This window comes from Erpetoichthys calabaricus, chromosome 2 (genome assembly GCF_900747795.2).
Source record: "Erpetoichthys calabaricus chromosome 2, fErpCal1.3, whole genome shotgun sequence".
Taxonomy (NCBI): Eukaryota; Metazoa; Chordata; class Cladistia; order Polypteriformes; family Polypteridae; genus Erpetoichthys; species Erpetoichthys calabaricus.
In genome coordinates this window covers 71565665-71593532 of record NC_041395.2, presented here as the reverse complement: position 1 = coordinate 71593532, position 27868 = coordinate 71565665, and the positions used below count along the sequence as shown (strand labels likewise).

General features: G+C 37.9%; 1 protein-coding gene across 4 annotated transcripts in view; it reads right to left on the bottom strand.

Annotated features, from left to right (window-relative positions):
- Positions 1-5633: 5633 nt before the first annotated feature.
- Positions 5634-27868, bottom strand: part of LOC114645959 (synaptotagmin-9-like) — a 300882-nt gene continuing 278647 nt past the window's right edge. The window contains exons 5-7 of one of the 4 annotated variants that reach the window (XM_028793898.2): positions 26133-26304; positions 20193-20322; positions 5634-7456 (exon numbers count right to left, since the gene is read on the bottom strand). In XM_028793898.2, coding sequence (XP_028649731.1) covers positions 7382-7456; positions 20193-20322; positions 26133-26304 — 377 coding nt within the window. In that variant the 3' untranslated portion in view covers positions 5634-7381. Of the gene's footprint in view, positions 7457-9341; positions 9545-20192; positions 20323-26132; positions 26305-27868 lie in introns of those variants that run through there. The other 3 variants (XR_007934104.1, XM_051922775.1, XR_007934105.1) reach the window with 3 other exon arrangements.

Below are 27868 nucleotides of genomic sequence, written 5' to 3'. Positions count from 1 at the left end.
TAGCCCATTTCCTATCTTGTTCGCAGAATGCAAATATAGCTTATCTGTGCTGACCCCAAATTATTCTACTTCTGACTAAGTTTTTCTTCTGTTATTTGCTTCTTCTTCTAGATTCTAATTTTATTTTCCATATTACCCTGTTCATGATAGAGGGCAGGCGCACAAATGCTAATTAAGTGCCTCTTTCTGTTTCTAGATGAACATACTGGATACAAAGGATAATATTTTTTCCTCTGTATGCTGCCTTTTTCAAATTAGAATTAGATGGTGAATTGTGACCTTGATTAGGATAAACCAGGTTTGGAAAATGGATGGGTGGATGTTTTAAACTGCCTAGCATTCTAGAACATTTGTCATGAGAAAACTCAGTGCATCTAAGGAAAAAAATCACATAAAGCAAAGGCCATGTTTTTTTATAATTTTCTTTTAAGTAGTGTGTGGTTTGTTATAAAATGCAAAGCGGCACATTATGAAATTAACAACAACTCTGAAATACCCTAAATATTTCAAACTTAGCTGGTCTTTCTGGCCTACCTAACTTGTTCTTCATGTTCATTGAAAACTCATTAAAGATAGCTTCTGCAATACTATACACAGCTAAAGAAAAGAATTGCAGATTAATTTAATACAAAATGAAAATAAATTTATGAGTCAGTCTGAAGTTCAAGACCAGACATCTATAATGTTTAAAAGATTTTGCACTTGTTTGCCCGCACATCTAATAAGAAGTCAGTTGTGCTCAAATTAGAAGCTAATGCAGCAAGTCATGTCATTTTTAACCCTCTTAATCCATACCAGGGTTTGAGGATGGGGGGCTATCCCAGCTAGCATAGGGAGGCCAGTCTATTGTAGGGCAAACACACACACACACACACACATACACATACACAAAACATACACTAGGGCCAATTTAGTGTCACCAGTTCACCCAACCTACATGTCTTTGGACTGTGGGAGGAAACACATGCAGACACAGGGAGAACATGCAAACTCCACACAGCAGTGACGAGAACCTGGACTCCTTACTGTGAGGCAGCAACTCTACCACCATTAATGGAATGTGTATATATTTTATATTTTGGAGGTAAATATATAAATATATCAATGGACAGTGACCTCCAGCTCTCACTGGAGTGGTTCACAACAGAGTGTGAAGCGGCGGGGATGAGAGTCAGAACCTCTAAATCCGAGGCCATGGTTCTCTGCTGGAAAAGGGTGGAATGTTCTCTCTGGGTTGGGAACACATTACTGCCTCAAGTGGAGGAGTTCAAGTATCTTGGGGTCTTGTTCACGAGTGAGGGAAGAATGGAGCGGGAGGTTGACAGACGGATCGGTGCGGCATCCGCAGTAATGCGGGCTCTGCAATGGTCTGTCGTGGTGAAGGCGAGGCTGTCGATTTACCAGTTGATCTACGTTTCTACTCTTACCTTTGGCCACGAGCTTTGGATAGTGACCGAAAGAGCAAGATCGCGGATTCAAGTGGCGGAAATGAGTTTTCTCTGCAGGCTGGCTGGACTTTCCCTTAGAGATAAGGGTGAGGAGTTCAGTTATCCGGGAGAGACTCGCAATAGAGTTGCTGCTCCTCCGCATTGAGAGGAGTCATTTGAGGTGGTTCGGACATCTGGTCAGGATGTCCCCTGGACACCTCCCTAGGGGGGCATGTCCCACTGGCGGAGTGGTGGCTCTGAGGCTAGGGATCTGCACTGGCAATCGGAAGGTTGCCAGTTCGAATACCGTAAATGCCAAAAGAGACTCTGCTCTGTTGGGCCCTTAAGCAAGGCCCTTAACCTGCAATTGCTGAGTGCTTTGAGTAGTGAGAAAAGCGCTATATAGATGCAAAGAATTATTATTATTATTATTATTAAGGCCACAGGGCAGACCCAGGACACCCTGGAGGGATTATATGTCTCGGCTGGCCTGGGAACGCCTCGGGGTCCCCCCAGAGGAGCTGGAGGAGGTGGCCGGGGAGAGGGAGGGCACGGGCTTCCCTGCTTAGGCTACTGTCCCCATGACCCGACTTCGGATAAGAGGTGGGCAATGGATGGATGGATGAGATTTAAATAACTGCATTTTGTTTCATAAAGTTATTGTAATTTTTTTAAAACCAATCTACTTTTCATGTCTTGGATGTTAATCTACAGCTTATTTTTCTTTCAGTCAAAACACTCACGCAAATCTTTAATCTCACTCTTCTAATACTCTTTTTATTCACTGACAACACTTACATTCTTGCCAGTTAACCCTCTTGAGTCTAGTCCATTTACATAAATGCAGCAGACGACCATCAGATGAATCCACCACATACCTAAAACAAAATGGCCAGGACCTGTTAGGGCTTGTTAGAGGACTGGTGTGCCCCTTACTAATTCACCTTTTCTCCAGTTTAGCCCCTTTGATGTCAGTGTTAAACACATCAAAGCAAAATCAGCATTGCTGCTTCAGCTATGTTGTGTATGTGTGTATGGTTAAAGGCCTAAAACCTTTGTAATGTTCATTTCTATATATATGTGATTTAAAGGTATGAGAACATTGCCACAGATCTACATTTTGCGTGTCTGTATTCACCTGACAGGTCACAGGACTGAACCAACAGCCAGTTAAGAAAACAACTGTTCAGCCAATCAGAAAATATTCAGAAAACCTAGTGTCCAATGAGATGTGTTGTATACAACTCTCTCATGTTATTTACAGGAAACTTAAGCAGAGCACTGTTTGTCACCCATTCTGACCCTGACCCTTGCACAAACTGCTTTGAATCACATATGTCTCCTAAATCGGCCTGGCACAAGACCCTACACTTCTCTAAAGACAACTTTGAAAGCTAAAAGAGCTAGAATCTTCATCAATGCCCAATGGGCTTCACTCAGCTGATGGCTGTTTTGAAGTGTCAATTTTTAGTAGTAAATCTACTGATTCAGTATTCTCTAGAGTCATATCCTCAATTAATAATCTGGAGTAGCTGCCACTGTGGGTTTAAATAAAATTTCTCTTCCTGATTTCTTGCAAGATATGGGTGCAGCACAAAACAATTCCTCTCAGAAATCTCCTTTGTATCTGTGGTCTTGATATTCAGATTGCCTTTTTGCGGCCCGACCCCCTAAATCAGTGATACCATTTACAGTATTTAATGTACACAACTGTTTCATTAAAAATCACAAATAGTAAAAGTTTAGGTCTAAAAAATGATTTATTTAGGAATACTGTCAGGAGCTCTTGGATATTGAACATTGGTTTCAAATACCTAGTGTACGCCTAGTACTGCAATCATTTCATTTACATCTCTAAGAGAGGTTCACATGAACTCCAGCAAAGTTTCAGAGCATTGATACTAAACAAACTCTGCTGATGTGGCTGCCGAAAGCTGAGATAATCAACATGCTAAGCAAGCTGAGGCTGCAGCTTTCATTGATGCAAAAGCCCATGTTTGGAAAGAGTTTGGTGAAGTTATTAAAAGTTAATTTCAAACATATTCTAAGATGCCTTGGTAAACCAATACAGTTTTCTGACACCACAGGTGGAATGTTACTCTGTTTCTCCTTAGTTAACCGAAGACCCTTTAACCTTCAATGGGGACACCTTTGAGAGGTGAAAGTAGTAATTTCATTTGCCATTTTTTAGGAAATTAGACTTTTTTGTGTGGGTCATACCATTCTCAAAATATTCTGAAGGTAGATGAGATCACACCTAAAAATGCACTTCTTCACATTGGCTTTTAATTCTTAACCTGTCTCATTTCCACTTGCTTTTTGCTATTTCTCTGTTTTATTGGGTCCCCTGACCTGTTTTTTAGTGTCTCTGTTTTAACTCTCTCTTAATGTTTGTTTTTAATATTTTGCTTTTAGTCTTGCTTGTTTTAACTGTACAGCGCTTCGGTCAGTTGTAATGCTGTGTTTTTAAGCGCTTAACAAATAAAAATGGTATGGTATGGTATGGAGATGCCAAAGGCAATGACTAATGCAATACTTAGGTTCTGAGGCTGTGAGTGGTGTGGGGCAGTGACATATGGAATCTTTAGATCGGTTAATTGGAATAGTTAATAGCACGCCTTATTTTTGAAGTGGGAAATCAGCTGGTGTGTTCCAACTATAGAGGGCTTATAATCCTTATGTTCTCCTTTAAAAATCACTACCTTCAAATTAGAAACTTTGTTAAACAAAACCTGCTCAATTTCCCTCACCTCCCCTCTACGTCTATCCTGGAAACAATACTGATCAGTCTTGAGGACTGTAATATATAAAAACATTTTAAAGTCCCTCCCCTTCAAAGATTCAAGAGGACAGTGGGAAAAAGATCTCTCACTCAACATCTCAGAAAAGGAGTGGAAGGTAGCAATGCACAGAATTCACTTGAGCTCCATATGTGTAAAGAATACAATTATTCAACTTAAAATTATATATCGAGCGCATCTCTTTCATTTAAAATGGTCCAAAATGTTTCCAGGGCAAGATCCAGCCTGAGAACGCTGCAATCAAGTTCCAGCCTTGGAGTCACAATTCCTTCTAATCCACTAACAGCTGTGTTTGGTGTACTTCCAGATGGGCTTAAAATGGAGAAGGAAAAACAAACTGTAATCGCCTTTACTTCATTATTGGCATGTAGGCTTATCTTGCTCAACTGGAAGAATGCTAAGTCACCTCTTTTAAGTCAGTAGGTAACTGATGCTCTATATTATCTGAAATTGGATAAAATCAAATTCTCACCTAGAGGATCTGTACAAACCTTTTTCAAAACCTGGCAAGAACTAATCAATAACATTTTAGAATAAGCACTTAAATTGAGGAAGTGGATACTCCCCCCTCTTTTTTTATTCTATTTTTATTCATTTATTAATTTATCTATTTACTTATTTTTACTAGTTTTAAGTTTTACTCTGCTGGCCTAGTTCTCTTTCTCATGGGTGGGGGTTGATTTGTTTTGAACCTAGTTTTGTTAAACTTGACTTGCTTGTATGGAATGTCATTTGATTTTAACAAAATTAATAAAATGCTTAAAAAAATAAAAAATAAAAATAACAAGAATTCTACACATCAAGTTCCTTCCCATAGTTGAAGTCTATCAGGAGAAACATGAATTCTCTAACAGGCTTGTAAGAAATGACAAGCTTTGTTTCCTTGAACAGATATTAGACAAATCATGAGAGTTTTCCAAGCCTGGGCATTTATAGACTTTCAAACACCACATATACTGGAATGACTTGCAAGTAGTTTGGTGACAGTATGATGGGCTAAAGTTTCTCCTGTGTACCATTATGTCCCTGTATTTTAATTGGAAGAGCTGTGTAACTTGATTTCATTAATGATGAGTGTTAGAAGGGTGGGACGGTAACGCAGTGGGTAGCGCTGCTGCCTCGCAGTTAGGAGACCTGGGTTCGCTTCCCGGGACCCTGCATGGAGTTTGCATGTTCTCCCTGTTTCTGCGTGGGTTTCCTCCCACAGTCCAAGAACGTGCAGGTTAGGTGGATTGGCGATTCTAAATTGGCCCTAGTGTGTGATTGGTGTTTGTGTGTGTCCTGCGGTGGGTTGGCACCCTGCCCAGGATTGGTTCTTGCCTTGTGCCCTGTGCTGGCTGGGATTGGCTCCAGCAGACCCCCGTGACCCTGTGTTCAGATTCAGCGGGTTGGAAAATGGATGAATGTTGGAATCCATGAAGGTTATGTCTTGTTTGTAGTTTTTATGAACTATACAGCTCAGTTGTTTTGATAGTGGCGTCCATCTTGTTTTGCAGACAATGTTATCCTTCTTGAATTATCTCAATGTGATCTCCAGGGCATGATTCAGCATCTCCATATATAAGTTCATGGTTCTTTAATGGAAAAGAACAGAGTTGCTTCCTGTAGTTGCTCTTTAGAGGTCTTTAAGTAATTTATGGACTTCTTCACAATTAGAGATACCAATTAGACTTGCACAACTACTTGGTACCTATAAAGTCATAAGAATCTGTGGTTGCATAAAATTTGCTATTTATTTTCCGATGTATGCTGCGATTGTCAACCATGAAGTAAGTGCAGTGACTGATAGAGCAATATCACTATTACATGTGGTCAAAATAAGAGTTCCCAAAGTTTGGTGGTCCTCCTGTCTATCAGATGACAAGTAGCATGGCAATCCAAAAGAACCTCTGAATCAAAAATGCCATACATTCAAGTTTCTGTTCATCCAACATCTCTGATTATGTGTCTTTCCATTGACAGGAATAACCTATTGAACATCTTGGGAGGTGCCTGCAGTGCTTAAATTGCCCTCAAAGTCGATATCATGCATTATTAGACTATAAGCCTCTTCATCACAAAGGAGTCTCTGGCTGGACATCCTCAAGAAACAAGAGCAAAGCTATTTTTGTACTAACAAGGCATTGTGTGCTGTCAGGTGAACTCAGTTTATAAGAGCTATAAAAAATTCAGTGTCTCAGCACAAATAACAGATCTAAAGTCCAAGAGTCATATCCTGACACCAAACCACCTTTTATACTGAGAATATTTAAAATGTGAAAATCACACGCTGTAGAAGACGCAATCCAAAGCATAACACTTGAGAACTGATTATGCTGGTGTTGGTATGTGCTAAGGATGCTTCCTAGGTGCCTCCTTACCTGGCACATTTCACTGGGAATAGACCACATGATAGATCCAGGTCAAGCTAAAGGTATTATACGTTACAGCTGTCTTGGAATCCCCGGGAAGAATTTGAATCTTTTCTTAGTGAAAGAGAAATCTGGAATGCCCTGCTCATCTTGTGATCATCGCCAAAACAAAAAGTCTTGAAAATGAATATGTGAATTGTCCGGGCATTGTCTACTTTCTTTTGTAATTGAAGCTCAAATGCATTTTATATATAAAAATTTATTAAGAAGAATTTAGAGGACTTTTTAAATGCTACAATAGATCTAAAAATAATAAATCACAGTAGTTTGCTAAGAGGTTAATATTAGTTGCAATTTCACACCTTTTATTCTCATAACAGAAACAGGAAAAAAAATTTGTATTAGAATACTTCACTAAAACATGCACTATTTAAAAATAAAATTAGTGCTTTTTAACATGTGCTACACACAGATGTCTTTAAAACATAAAATACTGATATTTAAGATGCACTTTGAATGTTCTCACATTACCTGCAACATTTTAGCTTTGTGAGGAGTTGGGAAGTTTTCTGTTTATTTACTGTTTCATAACTGAGTATAAAATTTATAAACACTCAGCATGCAACTGAACAAAAAAGGAAACTCATGTAGGCATAGAGAAAAGTCTTCAAGTTTTGTTCAACATACACAATTGGTCACCATACAACTATAATCAATTCATAAGCTCTTCCCACAATTCTTAAAGTATCCAACTTCATTTTTACTCCCTTGCTGTGCAACTCTCAGTCTGTTGTGGTCTCTCTTAGGGTGAAGGAGGGGCTTTAAGAGAATTGCATGATCCTCCTTGGCTTCCTGTTCCTGTTCCTTGTCCTACCCACTAAAAAAGCAAAAAGAGATTTGTGTTAACATTTTTTAAACAAACCACAGACACAACAAACAGGTCCACATAATAAACGTACTATGGCCATCCCAGCAAACGAACGTATATGAGGATTGCTTAAATGCCAGCAGTTTACGTTTATTTTCATTACAGAGGCAGATAGTGATGTTTGTGGCATTTAAGGAGAAATTAATTTTAATGTGTATACTTTAGTAAATAATATTTGTGCAGCCATGGTTAAAAGGGGCAGAGTAAGCCAAGGTTGGGCAACTATCTATGGCCAGTTCTATAAGACCACATATTCGCTTACTGGGTTCCTCACTCACCACTGTGTTAGTTTTATATTATACTAGCCGTCCCCCACGGCTCCGCTTATGTAATAATGAAACAGGACAGTGACATCATGCTTCCCCCTCCCCTCGCCCCGCACCCTCTGTCTCGTATTAGTGTGAATACATCGCTCCTGCAACTGAACTATGATTCTTAGCGCGATGAGAAAAGTAGCAAAATCAACCGTAATGTTCAAGCAAATTATAGAGAAAAACCCGATCTAAATCAGTTAAGTAGTTTTCTCATTTGCTAGCTAAGCAGAGGTAAGGAACTCACCAAGGCTGGCACGTGAGTGAGGAGGGCCCCGTTTCCCTCGCCTCGGCCCGCTGCATGTCTCTCGGATTCGCGAAAATAAATCTATACCGCAGGAGAACTATGATACATGTACATAGTGCAATGAGAGAAGTTGTAAAATCAAACTGAATGTTCAAGCAACTTATAGGAAAAAACCTGATCTAAATCTAAAAGTGGACAGACATTCATACAAACAGACAGATAAACGTTGGATTTTATATATAGAGAGATTTAGAAATAAATTCACTGAACTTTTTGTTAACAATGACTCTTAAAAAAGAGTGTATAGTTAGGTAATTTTTTTTAAAACTTGGCAACCAGTAGGTCAATCAATTAGGTAAAACCTTTCTGATAAGGCAAAATAAGAATTGTAGTGAGGTTTTAATTGGGAACCTAAAAATCGTAACCAAGCAAAGCCTTTAATTTTTTCCACCAATTTAACCACATAAGAAATTTTGACAAATGAGAAGAAAGTATTCGTATAGATGATAGCTAAGTTGTCCCATACTTCTTGCGGTATATGAATTAGGTCCCCACACAATCTCCCGATGGTGGTTGAACATTCTGTGCATGTCAGTGTAGGACACGTCATTAAGTTCTGGGGCCTCATGTATAAAAACGTCCGTAGAATTCATACTAAAACATGGATTATGGACAAAAGTGGAAATGTGCATATGCACAAAAAAATCCAGATGCATAAATCTGTGCGTATGGCAAGTTTCACGCACTTCCACTTTACAAATCCAAACGAACGTAAAATTTAACAAACATGCACACGCGTACGGCCCTACCCTGACTCCTCCCAGAATTTTGCATATTTTAATATGCAAATCAATGTAAATATCACCTTTCATTCAGTGCATGGTATAAAATTATAATGGAAAAGGTATGTGAAAAAAGAAGAATTTCAGTGATTGTGTCACAATGGTATAAGCAACAAAAGCATGGCAAAGACACTCCAAAGTTCTAGTTCAGAAAGTCGCACAGTACTTGAAATAAAAAAAAAAAGGTCAGATAGCACAGTCGATGTGAAAAGGTGCGTCACAGCTCACTGTCTGTTTATTCTGTTTCAGACAATATTACAAAAGCTGACCACCGTACGATTCTTAGGTGGTGAGGGTGCTGCTGTGCACACACCTCTGCCTTGGGAAACCGCTGGGAAGCCATCTGGCTATGTGCTGATGAGCGCTGTTCTGGAATCAGAAAATGCAATAGTGGATGCTGTAAGAGATGTGGCCAATGAACTAAGGAATATACTATGTGATATTGACCACAAATTAAATGAATTGGTTAAAAAATAAATGCTGCATCTGATTACCTGTTTTTACATTCCGCTAATTACATTCAAATGAAGTTGTAACACTGTCCGACTTGGCTGATCATTTGGTGGGCCTGGGTCAGGTTCATCATAGCGCATCTCTTCAGGTACATGCTTGCACACTGCGACGCGCTTTCTGTGGACTATAGAGCAGCACATTAATTGAGTGGAAATGCTTTCTATTTACATAAGCAAATTCATTCTCTGAAGGTGCCTTTGTAGCGTAGCGATGGCACTGAGTGCCACAACGGATTGATTCTCTGCTCTTTACTTTGAGGTGACTCACTATCCTTAAAAGGACTGCTTGCCTTCTGCTGTACTAGTTGGAAAAAGCCATTTTTATAGGTTTTCCAGCTATATATGATGTAATGCCTGCTCATTCTTTGGTGATTCATCCCTGGCTGATGTAACTTGTCCAGCGCTGTTGCAATAGCAATTTGCGTGTAGCTGACCACTCCGATTGCCACTCAGATAATACCATTCTATACAACTGGCATGGGACGACTCAGTGATGTTTGTGAAATACCTGATCGTCAGCAAGTTCATGTTGAAAAGCTCCTGTGGCTAAAAACCTGAGATTGGGCAGTACTTGCAAAGGAGCAGGTAGAGCACAATTCCTCAAAGCCTTTGTAAATCTGGGGCTAGTTCAGCACACCGCTCCAAGAGGATAGCTCTTAGAAATCAAAATCGACGTAAATGCCAGTCATCATCATCTGTAAATACACTTTCTCTTCTAATTCTTCCATTTGCAATGTCTTCTGTTAACACTAAAGCAGCCATGGTAATTGGAATAGTTTGGTCATTCTGTGCACCATTACATGGTTACAGAATGATCACAATCAAGTGAATTAAATTTGTAAACGATATGCAATTAATTTTGGTATATTTGATAAAATCCACATCATAGATGTGAATCTAAAAAAGAAATGCAGACCACCAAAGCACTGCTTTGACACTGGGTGCTGCCAATTTGCAAAACCAAGCAAAAAATTCAGCATGTGAATTTCCCCTTTGGATTAATAAAGTATCTATCTATCTATCTATCTATCTATCTATCTATCTATCTATCTATCTATCTATCTATCTATCTATCTATCTATCTATCTATCTATCTATCTATCTATTTAGTGTAGGAGTATAATGGGCATCTGGGATGAGACAGGAAAGTATACATTAGCCAGAGCGACGATGATCAGAGAAATAACTTTGTGTCCAGCCAGCAGGAAATAATGGATGGACCAGCAATAGCTGGGAATCAGGAGTTGTTCCATTCCCCATGTTAGGTGGCAGTGGTCCTCACATGGGAACCCAGTTGGGACACCCGCAGGGATGCTTGGGAATTGGAGTGTGGAAATGCAGCCCTGTTGGTCCACTATATATTGATAGTGGGCACAGTTGGGGCAGGGGGCCTCCCTACTTTTCTTATGTCCCAAAGTGTTTCCCAAAGGATATGACATGGCACCGGAAACACTACCTGGTCCAGCATAAAGGGGAGCCCAAAGCCACACATGTACAAGTCAGAGGGACAACACTAAAGTATCTATCTATCTATCTAAAATAGTGCATACGCAAAGGGGAACCCTGCCGTGAAAATATGCATGGCTTTACGCCAAGTTTAGTTTTTATACATCTCGAAGTGAGCATGGAAACAGGCGTACGCATCATTTTTGTACGTACACACCATTTATACACGAGTCTCTTCATCTCTCTCCTCTGTACAACTTCAAGTGCTGCTGTGTATTTTACATAATGTGGTGACTGCACGCAATAATTTATTAATGCATTACATATTCTGACCATAATGTGTCTTGATTTATATTCACATGTTTTAGACATATAACATAGCATTTTATTTGCCTTTTTCATTGCTTCCTCACCTTGCTTAGGAGATGAGAATGCTGCATCAACTTAAAATGTAGTATACTGTAAATGCAACCTAACTAGTAGGGCCGGCTTGTGGTGTCAGTATGGTAACCTGACCTACACAATGAAGACAAAAGAACATTTCAAGCAACTTTCTGAAAAAATGATTGAAAAGCACTAGTCAGGGGATGGAGACAAGAAAATAATTAGGGGAGTTAAAAAATGTAATGATTTACACAAATGGTCTATAAATTGGGTTTTTTGGGCCTAAAGGTCCAAAAAGCTTGATGTCTTGCATAATTAGACATGAACAGAACATTATATGTTTTCATTCATAAGTAATTCTTATGAACACAAAATGAAAATTGTATGGTATGGATGTGAACCTGCCTAAAGCACACTGCTACAAAAACTAAGTGATTGTGCTAGAAGAACATCAGGCTGACAGATCTTATGGTAGATATAAGCCTAACATTGCATATCATTAAAACCACACCATCCTCCCCATGAAGCATGGTGGTGGCAGCACGATGCTATAGGTTCTGGAAGACTTGTGAGGGTAAAATGAATGCAGCTAAATACATGGTGTCACACACGTGCGCATGGGAGGGAGCTTAAAGGCTCAAAAGATGGTAATTCCATGCCAGACCAAGGGACGGCAGAGTGCAGTAATCCTTGTTCTTTTCCATTGACAAACCGATCACGGGAAATTCTGCTTGGGTCCAATGATGTCACTTCCGGGCCCAAGACATCAGTTCTGGTTCTAGGTCCGAGGACATCACTTCTGGGTCTGGCCACGTCTCTTCTGGTTCCTGTCTGATCACATCATTTCCCGTGATCACACTATATAACCACCATGTTTGCCTGTTTGCATTGTTCTTTGTTATGGACTGATCTATATCATATGAACCACCATTTTGCTACAACTTTGGCAGCCAATTGCAAGTATACAGGTGGCTGCCCCCAAACCTCTTTTCCTGTGTTGTGTGGGTCACTTACAATGGAAATCCTGGAAGAAAACCAGATGTAATCTCCAATAAACCTGTACTTTTGGAGATTTGTTTTCCAGCAAGACTAGAACCCCAAGCATAAAGCCAAAGTTACACAAGAATGTCCTGGAGTGGCCAAGTCAGAGTTCAGATCTCAATCCAATTTGTGGCTGCCGGATAATATAAGAGATTCCCCTTTAATCTCAGCTTTTAAGTCAATGCTGAAGACTTACTACTTTAGTCTAGCATACACTGATTAAAGCTGATGATTAGCTGTACATAATACATTTCTATTTGGTAATTATTAGTTCAGAAAAATAAGTATCATAATATTTATAAACCATTACTAACCCTTCTCTATTTTGTTTCTCTTCTCAGTATCTGAATATGGCACTTGGTGCCATTGCTCTCCTTTGTGGAAAAGTCACATACGATAAAGAAAAGATTCTCTCCTCTGATTAGACGGTCAGCTCAGACTCCACTACAGAAAACCCAGGAGCAGCAAGTTGGCTGAAGGTCCCAGATCTGGACCTTTGTTATTGACCTTTTATTTTATAATTTTAATCTCCTCCTTAGTCAATTAAATGACTCCTGTGTTAATTAATGGGCAGATATTGCTGTTTTCCATTTATGTTTAATCAGTTTTTACCTTGTTATCTGTTTGTTTTAACTAATCTATACTTGTATTTTAACTGAGAATTGTTCACTGTGCTCTGCGCCTGCCCACAGTGAAGAGTGCTTTAAAAATAATAAGTTGAATTGTATTGTATTGGCAGAATGTTTGTTCACTCATGATCCCCATGCAACCTGACAGTGTCTAGATGTGCCTAGTGTGTCTAGAAGCTGAAGAAGATCTCTCCACATAGTCTCAAGGCTGTCATGGCTGCCAAAGGTGTATCTACTCAATACTGACTTGAAGGGAGTAAATACTTAATGTGATCAATTGTTTTATTTTTTATATTTGTAATTAATTTAGATCACTTTGGGAAGGCCTGTTTTCACTTTGATTTTAAAGAGTCTATTTCTGTTAGTTAGTGCCAAAAAAGCCAAATAAAATCGACTGTGATTTAATGTTGCATAACAATAAAATATCAAAACTTTTAACACTCTTTATAGGTACTGTAAATGTCTTCTTCAAGGTCAGGCCCAAAGCAAGGAGTGGAGATTGAATTCATTTAAAGTAGAATGCCTTGCTCACTTTGGTCATTTTAATATCCTCACAGGTGGTGCAGTGGTAGTGCTGCTGCAAAGGAGATTGTGGGTTCGCTTCCCAGGTCCTCCCTGTGTGGAGAGCACTTTGAGTAGTGAGAAAAGCGCTATATAAATGTAAAGAATTATTATTATTAAGGACGTCCACCACATCAGTTTTTAAATAGCATTTTATTGGTGTTCACCCATTTCATATGATATCCATTACTTCACTCTTAATGGCACTGTATGAGAGGACTGAATAATCTATTGGTGCACCACAGACTGCATATTTCAGAAATTCTTGAGAAAATGCCGAATGACTTGTTCTTTTCACCTTGGCTGGCTGCGTATTCAGGTAACAAAGCATTTTCTCAAGTCTCAGCCAGGCAGTTCTAAGATTGTGGGTGGTGAAAACATCACCATGCATCACTAGCAGGATGTCAAGTGACTGCCAAATTTGAGAAAAAAATAATGAATTGAGAAAGCCTGTTATTAAGCAAAAACACTTTTTTTATCCTCAGACTATATCACATTCATGTATCCACTTCCTGAACTTCATTAATCCAGCTGAGAGTCACAGGGATCCTGAGACTATCCCAACATTACTGCATGCAAGGCAGGCACAAGGCATGCATGAGATTTCAGTCCATTACACAACTATAATCTATTTGTCTATACGTGTGTTCTTCAGTAGAACATATGCTGGCAAATTATTTTAAAGGACTGAATTGTACAGTCCTTTGTGGGTACGGAAAGTATTCAGACCCCCTTCAATTTTTCACTCTTTGTTATATTGCAGCCATTTGCTAAAATCATTTAAATTAATTTTTTTCCTCATTAATGTACACACAGCACCCCATATTGACAGACAAAAAAAAGAATTTTTGAAATTGTTGCAGATTTATTAAAAAAGAAAAACTGAAATATCACATGGTCCTAAGTATTCAGACCCTTTGCTGTGACACTCATATATTTAACTCAGGTTCTTTCCATTTCTTCTGATCATCCTTGAGATCACCTTCATTTGAGTCCAGCTGTGTTTGATTATACTGATTGGACTTGATTAGGAAAGCCACACACCTGTCTATATAAGACCTTACAGCACACAATGCATGTCAGAGCGAATGAGAATCATAAGGTGAAAGGAACTGCCTGAAGAGCTCAGAGACAGAATTGTGGCAAGGCACAGATCTGGCCAAGGTTACAAAAAAATTTCTACTACACTTAAGGTTCCCAAGAGCACAGTGGGGGACGACCAGAACCCTTCCTACAGCTGGCCGTCCGGCCAAGCTGAGCTACCGGGGGAGAAGAGCCTTGGTGAGAGAGGTAAAGAAGAACCCAAAGATCACTTTGGCTGAGCTCCAGAGATGCAGTCAGGAGATGGGAGAAAGTTGTAGAAAGTCAACCATCACTGCAGCCCTCCACCAGTCAGGGCTTTATGGCAGAGTGGCCTGTCGGAAGCCTCTCCTCAGTGCAAGACACATGACAGCCCGCATGGAGTTTGCTAAAAGACACCTGAAGGACTCTGAGATGGTGAGAAATAAGATTCTCTGGTCTGATGAGACCAAGATAGAACTTTTTGGCCTTAATTCTAAGCGGTAAGTGTGGAGACAACCAGGCACTGCTCATCACTTGTCCAATACGGTCCCCACAGTGAAGCATGGCGGTGGCAGCATCATGCTGTGGGGGTGTTTTTCAGCTGCAGGGACAGGACGACTGGTTGCAATCGAGGGAAAGATGAATGCGGCCAAGTACAGGGATATCCTGGACAAAAACCTTCTCCAGAGTGTTAAGGACCTCAGACTGGGCCGAAGGTTTACCTTCCAATAAGACAATGACCCTAAGCACACAGCTAAAATAACGAAGGAGTAGCTTCACAACAACTCTGTGACTGTTCTTGAATGGCCCAGCCAGAGCCCTGACTTAAACCCAATTGAGCATCTCTGGAGAGACCTAAAAATGGCTGTCCACCAACGTTTACCATCCAACCTGACAGAACTGGAGAGGATCTGCAAGGAGGAATGGCAGAGGATCCCCAAATCCAGGTGTGAAAAACTTGTTGCATCTTTCCCAAGAAGACTGTATTAGCTCAAAAGGGTGCTTCTACTAAATACTGAGCAAAGGGTCTGAATACTTAGGACCTTGTGATATTTCAGTTTTTCTTTTTTAATAAATCTGCAACAATTTCAAAAATTCTTTTTTTTTTGTCTGTCAATATGGGGTGCTGTGTGTACATTGATGAGGAAAAAAATTAATTTAAATGATTTTAGCAAATGGCTGCAATATGACAAAGAGTGAAAAATTGAAGGGGGTCTGAATACTTTCCGTACCCACTGTATATATATGTTTTTTGAAATAATGCTGCCAATAGAGCTTGGACCCTGAGGCGCCATATTTCTGTTTCTGTATCAAAACACTACTGATTCTGGTGAAGGATAAGACACCTTTGCATATTGACCCCTAATTGCCACCTCAATGATTCTTTTGATTTGCTCACAAAGAATAACCTCCTAATACCTCTGCCTCTCACTAAAATAACCACCTTCTTACAGAACATAGCATATTCTCATTATTAAAGCTGTTGTTTGTGTGGAATTATTTCCAGATACATCATCTGTATTGGAATAAGAAATGCTGGTTTTTGATCTTTTCAGACACTTGGACAATTTCTGTGTGTGTGTGTCCCCAAGGATACTCCTCGGGTACTCTGCTTTTCATCCCCAGAATGTCAGTTCTATGTTAACCGAGGACTCTGAGTTATATATCCCATTATAGTGGTGCTGGGATGGGTTCCAGTTCTCACAACGTTGAACTGAATGAAGTAAATGTGACAAAAGACAGATGGGCTTGGATTCAGGTTAAAGGAGTCTATGCTAACTCGGTTTTGTGTAATATTTGTATACTTTTATAACAATTAATTCAAGCACACTCCAAGAAATAAGCAAGAACAATTTTTTTTAATATTGATTTAAATATTATTACACTGACAACATTCTAAAAAGTGTTGCTTTCTAGTCAAGTGACTTTTTACTATGCTGGGTGTATTTGCACACTTGGAAAAAAACAAAAAAACACCGATCACCATAATATCTACTAGAATATTTTTTTCTATGTTTTGATTTGCTTTGCAAAATAATTACATTTTTCTCATTATCAAATAGACTCTCAGTTAATGGGATTTTATCAATTATGTTTAATTCATTTTACTCATTCACTCCACAAATGGAAATAAAAAAAATCTCACCAATAACATGTCTGGAGATAAAAGCAATGGTTATGAGGTTTTTGTCTGTTAAAACCAATTTGTTGGAGCCAATATTTCAATAATTAGCCAGGAATTTATGCAACAGTCTACATCTATTGTTCAATTTATCATTTATTTGTGTTTTTGGTTCACAGGAGCACAAATTAATTACCAGTTGCAGCTGCATTACCCCTCTTATATGACTCCTTCCATATTTTTCTTGTGGCACGATATTTTCACCCGGTAAATTTCCTAAGACAGTTGGTCTCAGTTATAGTGCCAAGGGATAATCAGATGTATCAGAAGCATTATATACAGTAAGTAACTGAGTACTTTTCTGTATTTCAATATTTTTTTCTAAGTGCAAATTTTATTAGTCACTGGAGCTCCTTGTCTCTTGAACATGCTACACACAATTGCACATGAGGAAAGCTTTCCTGTTGTAGATCACTTCTTGCTTTTCCAGTGACTTGGAATTTGTTGATGGTCACCGTGAAACACAATTTTAAAGGAAAATGTCTTCTTTTGAATTACATGTAATTAGTTGAAATAATTAGAATTTTGGGGTCTAAATATAATTTAACCCTGCAGCAGACCCTGTAAAAGTGGTAGTTTCAGTCACATTTGAATATAACACTTAGATCTGTAAGTTCATACCGTTAAATGTTTTGAAAGGTTTAGATCAAAACCAATATACACTTATTACATATAGTATTAATTAATAAAACAACCTGTATTATTGTTGTGTACAGGCTGCACATTTATGTGTCCAAAGGAATAAACTGAACGTTTTAAGCATTGTACAGATAAGAACTTGTGAAATGAAATAAAACTATGTACAGTGTCCATTTCCTCTGTGTTCTGTCCTTAGGGGACCTCTTTAGTGAGCTGTGTGTGTTTAAACTGACCAAGGAATGCCGGTTTCTGTTGTGCCCAGGGTTTGAAGTGAGCTGGTACACTGTATCGGCAGTTCTCCGTTTGTGCTCCACAAACTGGAGCATGGTGGCACATCATAGTCTGATCTCCAGGGGTCTATGGGGGAACCCCAGTTCTCAGGAATATTGCATGCCACCCCTTCAAATCCCCATTCTTTGACATTTATGTATATAAGAGTGTTCAGCAATCCAATCCGGCTTGACTCTGAATGTATTTCATACAGCATGGCGAGGAGTAAGAATAAGCTGACAGAATTGGGAATACTGTACCTAAGGAGGCCACTCACTAACCACATCTTCTTCAAGTGTTGCCTAATTTTTCTTATTCCACTTCCATACAACCAGCCACCTCATCTCTTTTTCGTATGCAAGGCAGCTGCCCTTTTTCACTCGCCGCCAGCACCATTTCTCTGCGCGATTACAACCACTGCTTGGTCAGAGGTGCTGTTCTGCTTGAGACGTTCATTTGCACGAACGGCATGCTGCATTTTTCTGCACGATAACCACTGAAGCAAAAAAGGGCGTGTTCTCTAAGAGCAGACCACTCGATAAAGCTATATTACTGCCAAATATATACTTAAATAAAAGGAGAAGTGTCTGTGTGTCTGTCTGTGAGTCCGTCTACTTGCTATGTCTCTGTAATTCCAAAAAATGCCACATCACAAACATTTTTAGTAATAAAATGTGTGGCATTTGTCATTCCAATAGATGTCACATCACAAAAATTAACACTGCTTTTACGAATCCTATACCGGATGGTATGTAACAGAGATATAGGCTTTGCATGGTGCACTCCAAATATTAATTATTACTTAGATTTCAACTTGTCTTGGATGGGTTAGCACAGCTATATGAGAAATAAACAAAACTCATTGGCTAATTTTGTTTTTTCTTTTTTGAGATTTTGTAGTATTTGGCTTTTTTTTATTGTACGGTTGGGATTTTACTCCTAAATGTTTGATATTTTGAAATGTCCTTTCTTAGCAGATACCTTTTGACGTAGATGTACCATCCTGCCAATTTTCAGCTTTTTAACTAAGTGGGAAATAGTGTTACTGTTGAAAAGTGAGTGAGTGAGTAGGTGAGTGAACTTTACATTATATGCATATACACTTGGGCAAATATTTTTTGACCTTAAGCTTATATATCATGAGTACAAATACTTCATCCTATAACCGATCTATTCATTTTCTAACCCTTAATCCTGTTAGTGTTCACAAGAATCAGAGTCTTTCAAGGAGTATTGTGGACAAAACAAACAAACAGACCTAGACAGGGTGCCAGTGAATTGCAGGATGTACTCATTCATTCACACACACACACACACGCACACACACACACGCACACACACACACACACACACAAATACCTTTTATCTCAATCACATCAAATTCTTTATGTGTTGTCGGAGATAAAAAAACTCTGAGGAAAAAAATATCATAAAGATATGGGAACACGTGGAAATGCCACACAGAAATTGCCCTTGGAAGACTTTTATATTATAATTGGCAATTCACAAGGTCACTAACAGTGAACAGATATTTTTACAGGTGGATCCCAGTCTTGGTTAGTGTCCCACAGTGAGTCTAATGCCTTGGCAACTACCTCACACTACCTGTATTATTTTTCAACCTAAAATAAAACTCATTAAAATTATGTTCTTGAAATTGCAATTTTATTTTTTTATATTCTTTATTGAAACACATGCAATATAATCAGCTTTATATTCACATTATTAATGTTGTCATACAGGAAGCTTAAGTTTCATTAATGGATACAATCGGACATTTTCTTGACTCAAATCAAACAACACATGAAAAAAAGTGTTTATATATATGTAATGGATTTCTTAAAGTTGTTGCAATAATTGTAATTTTACATGGTCAAGCAGTATGGTGGTTATTGATTATGTTAAGTTTATTTGTCTCCCATCCATGTATTTTCCAAACAGCCTTTTTATTATACAGTAGCAGCAAATGATACCTGCGTCTATCTTGTCCAGCAAGAACAGGAAAAACCTCAGGAGGATCACAAACAAGACACAAACCCAACATTCACTCATACATTCCAGGATCCATGAAGTTGTTGTTGAAAGAAAACCTCTAGGAACTATGGGAGAATGAAGAAACTTCATAGGCAGTGACTAGGTCAGAAATCAGACTCAAACATTGGAGCTGTGCAGCACCAGCACTAGTCATGGTGCCACTGTTGCTGACTTTTAAATATAATACCAGAAACTCTTGATAGATACATGCTTGTAGGTATATAAAGTAGACTGAATGATGGTCATAAGTCACATTTCACACACTGGGAATTTCAGTGTGTTACAATTTCACTGCATATTCACATGGGTTTCCTCTGACAATTCAAGGTATATAGTCAGGCTGATTTCCAACTCCAAATCAACCAAAAATGAGTGTTATTATTTGCATCAATATGCCTTATGATGGATTGACATCCCATCAAGCATTTCTTTCTACTGCAGATATTCCAGGATAAGCCAGTTTAGCCAACAAATGTGTAAAACCTTTAACACATAAAATTTTTAAGTAATACAGACAATACTTACCTCAACCAATGAGTGCCAGTGAGCTATAGGTTTTCTGGGATATGTCAGCATTTCATTCCAGTGGTCACGTCCAAGGCTCTCGGCACTGTTCCCTACTCGAGTGATTCCAATAACCTCATTGTGACCTACGCTGTGAAAATGGGCCATAATATTTTTTTTCGTGATCTTTTTCATGTTTTGTCATAGTTTGTTAACATTTACAGTTACACTTTTAAAACGGATGAAATTTTAACATATTAATGTATAAAACCCAGGAAACAGAAAACATAAAGGCAACTGTGAAATCTTCAGACAAATGCAAATAACAACAGTGTTGAAGATGGAAACAAGAAAATTGAGTTGCAGATATACAGTTTTTAAAGAGACCAAGAAAAAAACAAAAATTCCACCCTAATTGCTCTCCTTGCTGATTTTGTCATTTTCTTTGCTGTTAATGATATTTTGTTTTGGCTAAGCTGCTCATGGGTACTAAAAGAGCTGGCCTTATATAGTTCTACTTTAGACAGATGCATACAATAAAGAAGAACACATATATGAGCAGAATTATAGTTCAATCAAACCTAAACTGAAAAGAGCAAAAATTGTCAAATAAAACATGTTTAAGAGTCAAGCAGTACACAATGAACATGAAGATCAAGCTAAACAAAGCAGACACTACATCACTGGGATTCATATTCACGTGTAGCTAAATAAGATAAAAAGACAGGGCAGAGTAGCAGTAAGGGAATTTTTTCTCTTCATCAGCAGAAACAGAAAATGATTTGGAGAAACACCAGAATTTTCTTTCTTTCCTACCATTTTACAAGAAGGACAAATGATTTGATTAATTGTTCTGAAAGAGCAAAGGGGTAGAATTAAAGCAGAAAAAGATAAAAATGTATCCCTTTGCGTTTTATTATTTCTAAGTGTTTTGAGTGTGTCTTTTCTGTGAAACCAAGATACTCTCAACCCCCATTTCCAGAACTCTTAACAGGAGAATGATGACCTACAGTGGTGTGAAAAACTATTTGCCCCCTTCCTGATTTCTTATTCTTTTGCATGTTTGTCACACAAAATGTTTCTGATCATCAAACACATTTAACCATTAGTCAAATATAATACAAGTAAACACAAAATGCAGTTTGTAAATGGTGGTTTTTATTATTTAGGGAGAAAAAAAAATCCAAACCTACATGGCCCTGTGTGAAAAAGTAATTGCCCCCTGAACCTAATAACTGGTTGGGCCACCCTTAGCAGCAATAACTGCAATCAAGCGTTTGCGATAACTTGCAATGAGTCTTTGACAGCGCTCTGGAGGAATTTTGGCCCACTCATCTTTGCAAAATTGTTGTAATTCAGCTTTATTTGAGGGTTTTCTAGCATGAACCGCCTTTTTAAGGTCATGCCATAGCATCTCAATTGGATTCAGGTCAGGACTTTGACTAGGCCACTCCAAAGTCTTCATTTTGTTTTTCTTCAGCCATTCAGAGGTGGATTTGCTGGTGTGTTTTGGGTCATTGTCCTGTTGCAGCACCCAAGATCGCTTCAGCTTGAGTTGACGAACAGATGGCCGGACATTCTCCTTCAGGATTTTTTGGTAGACAGTAGAATTCATGGTTCCATCTATCACAGCAAGCCTTCCAGGTCCTAAAGCAGCAAAACAACCCCAGACCATCACACTACTACCACCATATTTTACTGTTGGTATGATGTTCTTTTTCTGAAATGCTGTGTTCCTTTTACGCCAGATGTAACGGGACATTTGCCTTCCAAAAAGTTCAACTTTTGACTCATTAGTCCACAAGGTATTTTCCCAAAAGTCTTGGCAATCATTGAGATGTTTCTTAGCAAAATGAGACGAGCCCTAATGTTCTTTTTGCTTAACAGTGGTTTGCGTCTTGGAAATCTGCCATGCAGGCCGTTTTTGCCCAGTCTCTTTCTTATGGTGGAGTCGTGAACACTGACCTTAATTGAGGCAAGTGAGGCCTGCAGTTCTTTAGACGTTGTCCTGGGGTCTTTTGTGACCTCTCGGATGAGTCGTCTCTGCGCTCTTGGGGTAATTTTGGTCGGCCGGCCACTCCTGGGAAGGTTCACCACTGTTCCATGTTTTTACCATTTGTGGATAATGGCTCTCACTGTGGTTCGCTGGAGTCCCAAAGCTTTAGAAATGGCTTTATAACCTTTACCAGACTGATAGATCTCAATTACTTCTGTTCTCATTTGTTCCTGAATTTCTTTGGATCTTGGCATGATGTCTAGCTTTTGAGGTGCTTTTGGTCTACTTCTCTGTGTCAGGCAGCTCCTATTTAAGTGATTTCTTGATTGAAACAGGTGTGGCAGTAATCAGGCCTGGGGGTGGCTACGGAAATTGAACTCAGGTGTGATACACCACAGTTAGGTTATTTTTTAACAAGGGGGCAATTACTTTTTCACACAGGGCCATGTAGGTTTGGATTTTTTTTCTCCCTAAATAATAAAAACCATCATTTAAAAACTGCATTTTGTGTTTACTTGTGTTATATTTGACTAATGGTTAAATGTGTTTGATGATCAGAAACATTTTGTGTGACAAACATGCAAAAGAATAAGAAATCAGGAAGGGGGCAAATAGTTTTTCACACCACTGTAAGTACTATTAAAAAACTTTTTATTTTAAGAATTTATATAAATAAGAAGATTCTCTTTTAGAAATAAACATGTGTGTCTAAGACTTTCAACATGTTAACTATTTTGCGACCTTAAGATTGTATCAAATATATAAGTATGACATAAGGATATACCATTTATCTGTATGCTGATTGGTTTAAATTTAAATAATTCAGATGATATGCAAATAAATTAATCGTATTTCAGATTCTTATTCCGTCATTATAGCCAGTTGGCCAAAGTAAACTGGTAGATGTTACTGCAGGTTACTTGGACTAATAAAGACGTCTATTTTGACCTTCATTTGTGAAAGTAAATAAAGGCATTTTCTTATTTACTGAATATTTTACTTAACACATGCATAGAAGTGTTTTTCCCTTTTCCAATCTTATTTTCTAACTGGTCGAGGATAACTGAATTTGCTGAGTTATTAAAATGAATGGATATATTTAAAAAAATGCTTTAAACAGATGATTAGTAATTTTATATTAAGTATAGTTTGCAAAAGTTGGATGTTGTTGGAAATGAATATGTGAACAGTGTATTTTTTCATTATTTGGATAACTGGTAAGGTACCCTGACAGAGTAACGGAGTGAATGTGTAGCTCTGAGTGTGACTGGTATCACCACCTAACACCGAAGATGAGGGAAACTGCCTTGCTGGGCTGCAGTGATGTCCCTGTCGTCTGGGAGTCTAGGCCCGAATTTATCTGTTCCCTGGCTGGCTTATGACAGAAAAGGAGCTAATCTGTGACAGAAAAAGCACAAATCAATTATTTTAAAGATTAAACTGTGATGCTGCTGTCATGTATTGTGAAAAAAATGATTTGTTAAATAAACTTCGTTTAATCATAGACTGTGGTTCCACTCAATTAGTTTGAGTAGTTTTAAAATGACACATTAGTTTTAAGTTGATCCAGTAACTTTGTGTTCAGAAAACATCAAATAGGTAAGGAGCATTTCCCCTTAAGGAAACTTCTATCTATCTATCTATCTATCTATCTATCTATCTATCTATCTATCTATCTATCTATCTATCTATCTATCTATCTATCTATCTATCTATCTATCTAAATTAAATGAAAGACTTTGTGTACATGTAAAGTAACTGAATCCATTTCAAAAAACTTAAATACTTGTTGCAAACTATCATACTTTATGCAAATATGGGTTAGTCATGTACACACTGCTCAACTTAATTTAACTGTGTATAGGAGAAATGGGAATACCATGTTTTGAGGATTAGAAAATTATTCATTTTGAGTATGCTTAACATTAAAATAAGTGTGTACTGACAAAAGTCCATGAGATATATAAATATAAACATAAATAAATTATATTACTGCGCTGTGTTGGCACCCTGCCCGGGATTGGTTCCTGCCTTGTGCCCTGTGTTGGCTGGGATTGGCTCCAGCAGACCCCCGTGACCCTGTGTTCAGATTCAGCGGGTTGGAAAATGGATGGATGGATAAATTATATTAGTATGACATTGAACAAATTTAAGTCAATGTAACTAGACAAGTTAAGTAAAACTTATCAGCAAGCATAATTAATTTAAGTTAAAGTAACTTAAATTAAATGCATAAATTGAACATCCCTAATAGTTTATTTTTTTTGTGTGAAAACAGTGAAACTCTTCCTCTAACTAGTGCTGTGATGTCACCTTCCACACCAAAACAGAGCAGAATCCCCAAGGTTAACGTACATCATTTTAACACTTTCCTTCATTCACTTGTATGTGGTTTCTAGAACTGCTGACATTTGTTTAGTTCAAATGGGTAAACATCACAATTTTTTGCCCAGTCAATAAACTAACTGACAATATGTTCTATATTTGTGTCCATGTGTCATGATTAGTAAAGAATTTCTAAGCAACATATGAATTAGTGAAAGATATCTATGAGAAATTAATCTTATAATTGAATTGACAGACATTGTATCATCTAGTTTAAACTTGCACTGCAGTAGTTTGATTTATTTTGACAACTCAAACAACTCATGTTTTACAATAGAGACTAAATGTAATAAACTTCCATTACAATACCACAAATCTATTAATGCTGGGAACACATTTGCACTTGAATTCGCTGATGTTCATACAACCAATTAATTTAGTGTGACATTTGTTTTTTCACATCACTTTAGGCTTTAACAAGTCTCTGTTAATGTTCATTGAGAATATCAAAGTCTTCAATCAAAGCAGATATTCAATACTTGAATCACCACATACCTTGCAATTCATTTTAGAAGATTACTTACCAGAGGAGTAATTTTTTAAGTCAAAGTTGTATTTAATTCCATTGTTACTTACTTGTCTAATTTAGAGTAACGCTGATGTTTACTTTATTTTCCTGCACAATTAGCATGTAATTTTCCTTTATGAGCATTGAACTAAATCATGAAAAGCCGTGCATTTGCAATATTGTGCATTTTTCAGTAGCTTTAATTGATCACTTTACATAAAATGCATGTCTGGCTACTGTTTATAGCTTCATAAAAATATGTGTAGTTTTCATATCATTTAATGAGTGCTACAAAAATTCAACCAGTGAGATCCAGCAGCTGTTTACGGAATGACAAAGAGGAAATGCTTTCAGGGACAAAAATGAAATAATATTTTAATGATATGACTCCAAATTATGCTGATTACATTTAGAAGGAGCTTGTGTGCTTTTCTCAGGTGTGTTTAAACTAGTGGGAATTTTTAAAAATAGCACCTCGTGTACCTTCCTTTAATTAGAAGGTTCACACTTTAGATAATTTATGAGTCCATGAAATGATTAATTGGGATTTACATAACAAAAATGGATTTTTATCTTTTCCCTTTTGTAACTGATAACGTTAATTATATTAATGCTATTTTTGAACCGCGTATGCCAACTAGGTTTAATAGCTTAGATGAAATTTTAGGCATTTAAGTAAATACATTTACACGGTGTTCTTGCTATTGACATGTGAAGCATTGGTTTAGTTAAATTTTCACAGATATTTACTGTATGGTGTTATGAAAAAACTGTTGCCTTATCAAAATGCACATTATGAGGTGCATTCCCTCTAAAAGCATTAATCATTCTCGATATACACATGAGGTAAGTGACAAATTTGTTAAACACTCAAGCAGAATGAACACTAAAATAAATCATTCCTTCTCAATGCTGTAGACTGCACTGACTGATGAAAATCGCTTTTGACTGCGTCTCTTGTAAAATATTTAGCAATTTTAATAGATTTCTTCTGCTTGTTAGGCTTACTCCACTCTGCTGTGCACTGCTTTGCTTTTAAAATTTTTATGATTAAAAGAAAAGTGCATCTCACCGGTCATAGTCCATCACTGCTATCAAAAGGCTAACTTGGTCAATGTTTTCAGGGGGAACATCAAAAACTATGGCTTCATTGTAGACAGGATTTAAAGTATTTCTCTTTGTTGAAGTCTTTCTTTTCTTTAATCTTCTTCCTTCGCACATTAAGGACACCTTTACATAGGGATCTGTGAAAACAAAGACACACATGGTAAATGTTAGAAAGTTTTTAATGAAGACACATTGTAGGAGGCATTTTCTGTGTGCTTTGATTTTTTCCGAACATTATAAATACATAGTATAAAGAAGAATATTTTGCATTAAAAATATTTTATTTGAGGACTTGTTCAAAACAGATGCCTTTTTGTTTATTAGTAATTATAATCTAATATAAAACCTCCACCATGTTTTCTGAACCTGCTTTCTTTAGTACAGGGTCTCAGGAAACTGAAGCCCACCCTGGTAGTAATGTGCACAGGGTAGGAACCACTTGTAGATGGGATACCATCCTATTGCACAGTACCACATGAGTACTGGGGGATACATGTAGCCTAAATGGGAATCAACCCAGAATCCAAGCACTTTTAGGAAACATTACTAATGTAAAATAACACCGAACTATGGACTAAAGTATGATAGGGGACAGTCTTGTGGCAACCCCTACACAACCAGACTAAATAATTGTATAAAATTCTATAAAAATTATAGGTTTATATTGTCAAATAATATACAAACACAGACAGAATAAAAGAGTCCCCCAAAAATATGGAAAGGAATAATGCTGCTGCCTATCTTAGCATTGCTCCATGAACCCTGAACCCCTGCCAACCTGATTGTTCACATACACGCCAGTCTAGTGCCACAAAGCTCTCCCTTTTTGCCTCTTCCATCTCTCTCTTTCTCTCTCACTAATAGCAATAGTTTCTCTTCTTCCCAATAATGAACACTCGCCCATCTTACCTTGAAACTCTAAATTGTTTAGCCTATGGGCTTGTGACAGATTTAAATATCTAAATTGGCTAATTTTTGGTAAAGATCAGAAACACTTTTGGGTTAGGGGTGGATACAAAAGGTTTCAACGTCAGGACTCCACAGTGCCCTCTTATGGCCACTGAGAATATTTCATAAACACCATATTTTAAAGATCTACATGATTCTATTCCTTCTACTACTTACAGGGTAATGAACAATTTCCCACCTCTTCTCACACACCCTATAAAGATTAAATAGCAAAACGGTCCAACTTCTGATGAGTATGTGCTGGACTCTCGCTCAGCCAGGAAGAATTTTGATCTCCTGAACACCTTCTGTGTCCTCACCTCTCTTTACAAAGAAGTGGGAGTTCAGGGTGTAGTTTGTAGAGGGTTATGGTAAAAGTGGTGTTCCACAGGGGTCAGTGCTAGGGCCTCTGCTATTTTTTAATATATATAAATGATTTGGATAGGTGATATAAGTAAAAAGCTGGTTACGTTTGCAGATGAAACCAATAAAGGTGGATTGGCAGATAATCTAGAAGCCGTTGGATCATTACAGAGGAACTTGGACCACATACAGGTCTGGGAAGATTTGTGGCAGATGAAATTTAATATCAGTAAATGTAAAGTATTTCATGTAGGAAGTAAAAATGTTAGGTTTGAATACACACTGGGAGGTCTGAAAATCGAAATTATACCTTATGAGAAGCAATTAGGAGTCATAGTGGAGTGGACACTATTAACTGGTAGACAGAAGCTATTAAGAAGGCAAACAGAA